This window comes from Crocodylus porosus, unplaced genomic scaffold, assembly GCF_001723895.1.
Source record: "Crocodylus porosus isolate Cpor-Errol unplaced genomic scaffold, CroPor_comp1, whole genome shotgun sequence".
In the NCBI taxonomy this organism is placed as follows: domain Eukaryota; kingdom Metazoa; phylum Chordata; order Crocodylia; family Crocodylidae; genus Crocodylus; species Crocodylus porosus.
In genome coordinates, this window is record NW_017728886.1 from 156,137,508 (window position 1) to 156,148,375 (window position 10,868).

A 10,868-nucleotide genomic window follows, 5' to 3' on the forward strand; every position below is an offset into this window, starting at 1 on the left:
TTGGAGTTCAGTTGCAGCCTTGGCTTTCCTGGTTTGCTCCCTGCAGGACCGGACCAGCGCGGTGTAATCCTCCTTGGAGGTGAATCCCGTCCTCCATCCTTTGTAGGCTTTCCTTTTTAACCACAGTAGGTCCGCTAGGTCTCTGGAGAGCCAGGGGGCTGCTGTGCCCTCTTGCTGCCTTTCCTCCGTGTTGGAATAGATTTAGCTTGTGCTAAATAGGTTTGCCCTGTGCTAATGCAAACCTGCAGGTAAACTCACTCTTTCCTAAATTACAGTTTGCTTAAAAAGTAATTAGGATCAAGCTTTCAGAGGCAATGTGATCTATAACCCAAAGTGATACAGACCCCTATAGATGAATATCTGTTCCTTTTTTTGGAACCGGAGTGTTTTTCATGTAATGGTATTAGACTGAGGTTCTATAGAATTAAATTAGGATTTATCTGCTAAAAGATATAAAGAAAAAAACCCAACCCCAGGAGCAGTGTGTGTTTCTTCTAACTGGAATTTTTAAACTACTTAAAAAGGGGAAAAAACCCATCAAGGTCCATTTACAAAGTACTGATGGGAGCTCTAAGTTTGCAAAGCTTTATGCATTTTTTGGGTTGAGATTGAGAGAGAGGAAGAATAGCCTCACAGAGGAACTGAGCTAGTTCACTGGCTTGTATCGGCAGGGAAGATTTACTTCCTATAAGCATTGTTTGTTCAACACTTGAAAGAGGTTTAATGCTTTTATGAAGGGACACAAAGCAATAAGACCTTGTGGGCTGCAATATCCAGGTTTGATATTTTGCAATACTATCTGGAAAGGGAATTTTGGCAGTAAACCCAACTGCGCCTTATAAATTCTCCACTGTTCTGGTATGTTTTACAAGATGTGACTGTACACTTCATTTCAAATATGCTCCCCCACCAACCGAACTCCAAAGCACTGAGGCCCACAAGCAGCTCACAAAAGTCCACAGGCCAAAGACTGGCATAATCAGAGGAGGAGCACCCCATTCTGAGAGCCAGAGTGTCAGAACATGCATCACAAACATTCGTACTTTGCTGTAAGTTTATACTGTGCATTTGACAAAGCTACTTCAGGGAAAAAATATTATTGAGTAAAGTATTACATGCTAGTTTTCCCTCAGGGGATGCTCACACTCAAGCATCACAACTCATACTCTGGACTTAGCAATCAATTAGGCCCCAACCTAGCACAGTATTCTGCTGAGAGACCATGCTGAAATCAATGCATGTGAGCAAAGGATCCATGCTAATGGGTCACACTGCAAAACTGAGACCTATGCTGAACACTTTTTAAAGAAAAAATGCTATTCAATTGCATCATGATACTAGGTTACCATTGATCACATAATTGCTACAGGCTAAGTACAGACAGTCAAAAAGCCAGAGGCTGAATTGATTCAACCTTTACAGGTTAGTTTAAGCTGCATAGACTGAACCGATAAGAAAATGAACAGACATTCACTTTTGATGCTGGAAATGCAGCCAGATGCCTGCAGTGGCCCAGGCCAGAAGTTGCCTCCCTGCTGCACTAGAGCACACAGCTCAAATCAAGGGGATCTGGGACAGAAATTCAATAAACTAATTTAACTTAATTCAGTTAAGTCTGATACTACATCCATCTACGTTTATCTTAGAACTGGTTTTGATCATTTTGAAAGTGTTTTATGTGCACTGAACTTCTGTTTTGTTACAGATTTGAACTGATTTCCGATCACTTATACTGGTTTATGTATAATTTCTATCCCTAGCCACAAAGATTAAAGCCTGCCAGGAGTTTTAGTATTTTGTGAGGGAGAAAGGGTAAAACACCGTATAAGGATTTACCTGTACAATTCAGCAGGAAGTTGCACAGCTCAAGCCACTAACATTTTTGAAAACTTATCTCTCTCCATGTCTGTGTACCACTTGCAAGGAAACAACAAGTTTTCTATTACAGATTTTTCCTTTCGCTACACTTTCATGAGTGGGGAGGAGTTAAGGACAGTAGAAAAACAAGGGCAATATCTGAAGAATGAAGGTCACAAATCATCGAAGGATAAGGTTTTTATTCACTTATGCCCCAGTGTTCTAGCCAACAGTTGAAAAAAAAAAAAATCAGTACTGTCTTTCTGCTTAGCAATCACCAGATAATCTGACATTAAATATTTTATGGAATGAGAAGCAGGGATGGAGGTGTGTTGAAGGATATTTGGGTGAAGGAGATGTAAGGGACGCATGCGCTAAGCTAGATGCATCTACATTCCCATCCTGCATCAGATCTACATTCCCATCCCACTTTCCAAATTACTTTGTTCACTCTTGCTCCCCCAAACAGCAATGTTGATTTCTTCCTCCACAAAGATATTTATCAGTTCTAGGATACAACAAAAATACACAAACTGAACATTCCTGAATCTGTATTTCAAAAGGATATATTCATTATTTTATTTAAAATAAAAGCTTTGAAGGGAAACAATGTAACACACATTTGCCACAGCCTCAGGCAGAACTGTGGAAGTTGGGGAAAAAAGGTCATATTCTTAAGTGACATGTTTTTAAAAAGGGGGGAAAAAAAACACAATAGAACTGTGATTTATAGCACTGGGACTATATAGCAGGTATACTTAGCATTAACTATGAGATTCTACAGCTTGCTTCTTAAAGATTAAAAACTGAATTTTTTTCCATGATTCTTTTACAGAACCAATATTCTCTTACAGCAAGTCTGCCCAAGTAGAGCAAACTGGAATACATAATCATAGTGTTGATTTTGAGAGCGTTCAGGAATGGACAGTTAGTTTCAATAAGCCTCTCTTCCTCAACACAAATAAGCTAAGAGTTTTTTGTGATGTCTTTTATTGGACCAACTGTATAACTACATTATTTAATAATACCATCTGTCCAATAAAAAACATCACATCATAAAACAAATAAACACAAACAAAAAACCCAAAACTCATACATTTCCTGGACTGTCACAGCTACAACAACCGTCTAAGCCCACTAACACAAACAATTTCTTTAAAGAAAGTAATTTCAAACCATCAGTGCTACATTTAATTAAATTTTATAAAAATAAACTTTTCTTGTAGGCACAAAGTGTGCACTTTTAATCACTTGCTAGAGTAGGGTAGTGGTTCTCAACCTTTTTACTCAGGGCACTACTCAGAAAAATGCCAGCTCCTAGCTTCTACTCATTTTTCTTAATGACGGGGGGAAAAAAAACAGTAATTCTTCTGTTGCAAAGAGCTCAGAAAAATCACAACAGGTCAAAATGTTTTATTATTTGAAATCTCTGGGTTTAATCTTGTGAGTCACATGTAGGTGTTTGCATACATAACAGCTACATAGCACCCAGCTGAGAACCATTGGTATAGCACCCGGTCTAAGCCTCTAAAGTTCTCCTGTCAGCTTATCCATCAGAGGTGCAATTCCTGAAGGACATGGCTGTGCCAGAGAAAGCCCCTCAACACAGACACAAGCTTATCCTGCAAAAATGTGCTGTTCCTGGTCTAGCAGGTATAAGCTGCATCCATACTAGGGATGCTGTATACCAGTACAACCATTCTACCAAGGAGTACAGTCTGGCTACGCCTACACTAAGAATAAGAATGCCTGCATATTATATCAGCAAAATGCTGCTATTGTGGACATGCTACAGGGACACGGCTGTGTACTGCACCAGCACAGTGTAACCACCTCCGCCAAGCAATAACAAGCTTTATCAGTATAAACACAGTACTGTCTGTATAAGTGTACATAAACTTTGGGCTTCTGCTGAAACAGTGACTCTGGCTAATGGTCACACCACTTCAGAGCGGGACTGACAGAAATCTGCAGTGCAGATCCAGCCTAAATCTCCCGACTTCTCACTGGAAGTCAGCTAAGTATTCTTTTGGGGGAGGAACATGGTATCTGAGGAGAACCTTTGGAGTTTTCCACCCAGCACTGATTGCGTGCATCAGGATGGACGGATGGGGGTCACTTCCCACTTTCTCTCTCAATCTCAGTCTCATCTCTTGAAAAGTTCAGTATCACCAACATAATAAAATTTTTATATATAATTTTTTTCTTACATGGGTGACTCTGACCTTTTAGGGAGATGAGACTAAGATACACACACACACACACACACACACCCCAGTCCCATATTGGATCAGCATCGATACAAGAAAAATTGACTGAATTGGCAATCAGCTTTTTTTGGCTGATGTGGCCAACAATGCCACAGATAAATGCCCATACATATGCGTAGCCCAGCAGCACCAAGAGCAGCTGGGTCCAGCTGGTAAGTGTGTTGGGGGGAGGAGGGGAGGAAGAGGAGGGCATATTGAGGCCTCTGCAGTGCACAAGGGCATGGGGGATGGAGCTGCAAATGGCTCACTGGAAGAAGGGGAGGCAGCTCCCACCACTACGTACACCCCTAGAAGGGCATATGGGGGGCATGTGCTCCCGGATCTGCGCATGGGGTGAGGGCGGGTTACTGCTGCAGGCTGGGCCAGGGTGGCACTGGGAGGGGGTGGTATGGAGAATTTTGGGGTGGCGGAAGCCCCATCCATAGCCCCAGACTCAATGGCTAAGGACAGAGCACATCAATTGGTTTAAGAGGTCAGAAACTGGTTTAAACCTGTAACAGAACAGAAGTTTAGGGCATATAAACCAGTTTCAAAATGGCTGAAACTGGTTTAAGATAAACCTGGTTGAATATAGCATCAGAATTAACTTGGTTTATGAAACTTCTGTCCCAGACCCCTTCCTGGTTCAGGTTAAATCAGAGTCCCCCAGCATCCCACTATTTTGCAGCCCTGGGCTGGGCTGTCTGCTCCAGAGAACAGGGCTGGCCCCACCCCTCTGCTCCCTATTCAGAGCAGAGGGCTGGCTCACTACCCTGCTTCCCCACCCCTCCCCGGGCAAACCCCTGCTGAAGTTTGAGGCCAGGGAGGAGAGTTAAATATCCCTTCTGCCGGAGTGCAGAGCTGCCCTGACCTGCTTACTTAGTACTGACTGCAACTGTAGACTACAAATCTTAGAGGCATCTGGAAGCAGGAAGAAGTGATGAGCAACCCCACACAGTCCTGCTGCTGTGATTGTGGACTGAAAATCCCAGAGACCTCACAGGCAGCAGGAAGAAGAAATGAATGCACAACCCATGCTGGCTACATGCCAGTAAACCATGCTGTAGCACCCCCTGACTTCCAGCTTGAACCACTCCAGGCATGTGGCTGCATTTCCTGAATCAGAAGTGAATATCTGTTCATCTGCTTATTGGTTCAAACTTTGCAGCTTAGACTAACCTGCAAAGACTGAATCAATTCAGCCTTGGGCTTTTTGACCGTGTGTACTTAACCGATAAGGTAATAACAGAAGCATGCACAGGGGATGGATCAGGGGGCAGAAAGCCTCTCTGATTCTACTATCAGTCTTTTAAAGGGGCTTGATTAAAACACCCAAGTTCAGCTCTCCCACTGCATTTCCCCTCTAGCATTTAGGTGGTAGGGGGAGAGAAAAATCAATCTTTTTTTTTTTAATGTGCAAGCACTGTGTGAAAGAAACCAACACTTTTGCATTTTGAAGAAGTTAAGAACGGATTGCAAATCTTCAACCACACTATAAAACATGTATTTCTTTACAGCTGAACATCTGCTAGAAGAAATTACAGGTATGAGATCCAAATGTTCATTACTGAGAGAAAATATTTCAGACTATAGTAGTGGATTAGGACAAGATATCCATGTCTTATTATTGCATTATTAAAATCAGAATACTAAGGGGGGGAAAAAAGAGTGTCTCTCTTTCCCATTCAAGTGATTTTTCAAAGCTCCCACATCTGAGGAAAGCTATAACAATATATGTTTAATAAGTAAGCAGCAGAAAAAAAAATCTGTGTGAATGTGCCCATGTGCGCACACACGCCAGCTGAATTTTCCCACAAACAAACTGTGTCAATTGGCCCAGAGCACAGTAGTTGCAGGCTGCCAACAGACTGAACAACCTCAGAGCAAAGTAAATTAGAAATACATTTCCATGGATTAGCTTTCAAGGGACTAGCTTGTGATTTTAGACTCCACTGGATTCAACTTCTCACAATCCATCTATTAAAAAACCCTGACCATCCTCAACCCTCTTGGGAGGAGAACTTTGCAGACTGAATGAGAGCATCAAGACAGATAATTTAGCATCCTTGGTTCAAGTTTATGAGCAGCTGAATGCATTTAAAGGCGGATATTCAACCATGCTTCACTAGGAGGAGAAAAATCAAGAGAGACAGCTCTGGGTGGTACTGATCAGTCACCTTCGAGTTGGGAGCACAGTGTTGTACCACAGGTGTGGATTAAGATTTCCTGGGGCCCTGGGCGAAAAGAAAATTATAGGCCCCCTCACACCTCATTATAAACATGAATGTATCAAAAAGCATTGATAAATAGGCCCTTTAAATGTTTACATGGTCCATTAATAAATAAAGCACAACACGTAATATCAAAATTAACTACTCAATTTTGCCATACAAAACTGAATAAAACAACTTGCCTTAGGAAAATGACTCAGATGCATGGGATAAATGTATAATAGCATGAAAGAAAAGATGTTTTAGTTCAGTGGTCATGTAGGCTCTTGTTTGACTATTTTTTTTTAAATACACATTTTACATTGCACCTACACTACAGTAAACTACTACAAGAAAAATACATGCCAGACCTATAGCCTCAAGTAAGAGTCTAAGAATACCGTTAAATTAGTGATTCTTGCAATTACAATAAAGCAGTAGGCCTACATAATACATCTCAATATCTTTACTGACACTTTAAACATGTGCTAAACTTTATGTTGATATATACAATAATATGCACACATGCATAATCTCTCTCTATACATGTATCCCTCTCTATATAGCTAGCTATACAGATGTATACATACACACATGCACACTCTTTCTCTCTATATATAACATACCTCTCTAGACAGACAGACCTGTATCTAATGACTCCTTGGAAGAGCTCATACTTCTCCACATGAGGTGCTATCACTTGGGAGAGCTGCAGACCCCTCTGTATCGGCAGCCTTATTTGGGGTCGAGAGCTGCTGCACGCCTACTGGGGGCAGTGGGATTCCCCTTCTTTGCGCCCCAAAGCAGCCCTTGACAGCAGGACTAAAGCACTGCATGCTGCCCCACAGAGAGATCTGAAGCAGTTTGGGGTCGTAGCCCCACAACACACACAGATGTACATACTGCATCTGCTGTGAGCGACACAGCACCCTGTCCTGAGCTGACTGCCCTGAGACCTGACCCCTGGGAGGGAGGGAGGGTGGGCAGGATCAGACTCCTTTCAGGCACAGGAATGGGAGACAGAGAGAGAGCCCAGCTGGGTAGCGAGTGGCAGGGACAGTGGGGATTCTCAGTGCTGCCTCAGCCCAGTTGTCCCTATAGAGCAGTCAGACAAGTTAGCAGTCAGCCACCACCTCCCACTGCCTCTCACGCATTTAACACATGGAGGAGTTTCAGTGCTTCACAGGATTTCTGCCTGCAGGCTGGGGAGTGCAGCGGGCTCCTGCCCCCAGGGGGCCCCTGACTGGCAGAGGCCCCTGTGCCCATGCATTAATCTGCCCCTGCTGTAACAGCAGCAATAGAAATCTGTGATGTAAGAGTAGTAAACTGATATAATAGATGACAGTGGCAAACTTCAGTGGTGTCACTAGATTAGGATGGGGTAGCCAGGGCAGGAACAAAGGCATTTCTTTACATCAAGGAACGGGAAGGAAAGGGCAAAGGAAACAGCAATCATCCACTCCAGCACATAAAGCATAAAGCACTGAATAGCTATGCAGGAACTGGCAAGCTTGACATTGAAAGAAACATGGCTATAACTTGGGTCTAGTGCCACTACTAGGAGATAGAACATGAAAAAAAATGCCCTCAGGACCCTATGTAGAGGCAGGACAAATCCTATCCTGGGAAAAATAGCATGCAACTTGGCTGAATAGCACAACACAAACAGGATCTCTTCCTTTGATTTCACAAGACAAAAAGTACCTTAACATCACTCAAAGGTTTTTTCTTCATTGCTCAAAAAGGCACATTCTTACTACAAGGTCGCTATCACACATTAGCCACCCTACTGTAAAACCACATTAAAGATCAGACACCAGGAATTTTTCTGTAAGGAAAGTAGGTGACCTCAACCCCCGGTGAAGGGTAGAGTGTTCACCTTATCCAGGTGAGCGACAGAGAGGGTCTGGGCCCTGGGCTGAAGCTGTGCCAGCTGCACCAGTGGAAACTTGGCCAGCAGTGACGGCAACTGCTGTTCATGGGCCCTAAGTGGCCACTAGGGCTGATGCATCACTCATTATGCTACTGACCTCATCCACCTACCCCACCATAAGCCTACAGCTGCCTTCTCTCTAATAGGATTTGACAATGAAACAGATAATATGCATTAGTTATCATGTAGTAAACAATATTTTGGAGAGCAATGAGCAAGACAAAGTCAAGCTTTTGTTCTAATCAGACAAAGCAGGTACGGTGAGGACAGACTAAAGGGCATCTGTAAGTGGAGAAAGGGAAGAGCTAACTAGAATTCCTCTCTTTGCGGAAATGACATACAGAGGGTTAAACAGAGCTTCGACTTATTCAAGCAGACAAAGTGAGGGAATAAAGGACAGGGAGGGAGACAAAAACCTAGTCAGGGTGACAGGGTACTAAGCATGAAAAGAAATTTCTCTTTGCAAAATTATTGGCCTCATGTTATAGTCTGATAACGATGGAGTCTAACACTCCTATATACACACACAGGAGTGCTGGACACCTACTCCTTCTGCTCAGTCACATTACTGATTGGAAATGAGTGCAATAATGTGTGCAGCACGCTCAAGTGCTGCACCAGGCAGTACTCTCAGCATGGGGCACCGCATCCTGTTCGCTGGATTACTGATTATTTCCCTAGGTTGCTGCAAGATTCCTACCTCGAAGGCAGAGAAATGTAAGGAAATCTTCTGTCTTGGGCTTCCTTTTCGAGAGGTCAGATATTTGAGTAGCGGGAGGGGGTAACAATGGTTCCACTATCTTTATTGGAGTTGTGCTGGGACTGTTTGGCTGGGACTGAGCAAACTTCCTTTGTGCTTGCAGCCTCGGCCTGTGAAAACAAGAGAGAGTATCATGTTAGGCAGAAATGAAAATATAGACTTTCAATGTAAACAGCTCAATGTGAAAAAAGAGGGATAAAACCAGAGGGTTGTCAGTTGCATCCTCCATAATCATATCAAGTTGGCAATGAATTTTTCAAGTTAATAGAACTTAATCATTTTTTAAATGGTTGTAAAGGTGCTTATCTTAAAGTATTGGCTAATTTTTAGCTCTTCTGTGTGTTGTTTATCCAGCTGGCACCAAGCAACACACAAAGAGAATGTCTTGTCAGCTGGCTACTGTAGCATAAGCTTCAAACATTTTAACACGCTAATGGACAAATCTCTATTTCTTTCCTTCATGATACCCTCTTCTCTCCCCTCACCCCCTTTTTTTTAGAAGGTGTTTTGCTTCTACCTACAGTAGAACCATTTTATATCCTGGATATCTTAGGTCCATTACAAATTTCTAAATTTGCTAGATCTTCAGTCCAAATGCCCAGATATCCTGAAACTGAACCCTGGAATGGTAGTACATTCTTCAGTTGTACTGTTATGCATCTATTAGTATGCAATTTTGTAACAGCTTCAAGGAAAGTATTATTGATAGGCAAAGAAAACACCAGGGCTTTCCTTCTCACCATCAGCAGCTTGACAGAGATTTGCACTTAGGCTAGTAAAATATTCAGGACAATCTTGCAAGCCTACATTAAAAAGAACAAAGAATGCAGAAAGGCAGCATGAAGGCCTCTCATTCCTGACACTGCAACAAGCTGGATCTCCAGCGTAAACTGTATGTTATGCACCATCATGTATGGTTCAGAGAATCAACGGGGTTTCAAGTATTTATGGCAGAAACTAAAAAACTCACCTATTTGAAGGCTCTGAAGGTAGCAGGTAGCAATAAATAGATTTTTCTTTTAAAAAAAAAAAAAAACTAGAGAAGAAATATGTTTAAGGGAGAAAGACTATGGGTGGGAAGGAGGTTAATTGAAGAGGAAAAAGCTTAGCGCCTCTCCAGGAACCTAATTCTGCAAAAAACGTAAATACACACTTAAGCCTAATCATGGCCAATGACATTTTAACTTCTTTTCTGGACTGAGGTATAGTCAACTGACACTTTGAGAAGTCTGACTAACCTAACGCATTAGAAAATAAGTGTTTCATAGCACTCAGAAATGCAAATGTTATTCAGAATGCCAGAAGTTAATTCACGATCTAATAATTTTATAAATGCTGGTTTAAAATTTGTGGTTTTGTATCCAACACAAAATAATAAATAAATAAATGAGGAAAGAAAAAGAGTCAGCCCAAAGGTGATTAACAGCAGGACAGAGAAAAATATACTTGGAACCCAAAACATCTATTTTTAGAGGGGAAAGGAGATGAATTTCAATTGATGATTTCTTCTATCAACAAAATATTAATCCATTGTGAAACTCAGCTGTGTGAAGCTTCAGTAGCAGATTAGATGTGGAGGAGATTCAGCCCGATTTGGTAACCGAATCTCCAAATCCAAATAAAAAAGGGAGACCAATTTAAAGCTCTGAATTGAATTGGAAGCCTCTGAATAGATTCAAAAGATTCGGTCGATTTGAGATTTGGCCATAGACTAAACAGACAGCAGTCCTCAGCACACTGGACACAGCTGCCTCCAGCTGCTAAGTATGTTATGGTAGGCAGAGCAGGGAGGGAAGGGGCATGGGAGGGGGCGGATTGATGCCCCCACAATGAGGGATTAGGGCTGGGACAAGCTGCCC

At 42.2% G+C, this 10,868-nt stretch overlaps 1 protein-coding gene across 1 annotated transcript in view; it reads right to left on the reverse strand.

Annotated features, from left to right (window-relative positions):
* The window catches only part of JARID2 (jumonji and AT-rich interaction domain containing 2), a 314,361-nt gene that overhangs the window by 81,001 nt on the left and 222,492 nt on the right, over nt 1-10,868 (reverse strand). The window contains exon 4 of the mRNA XM_019543649.1: nt 8,950-9,119. Coding sequence (XP_019399194.1) covers nt 8,950-9,119 — 170 coding nt within the window. The remainder of the gene's footprint in view (nt 1-8,949; nt 9,120-10,868) is intronic.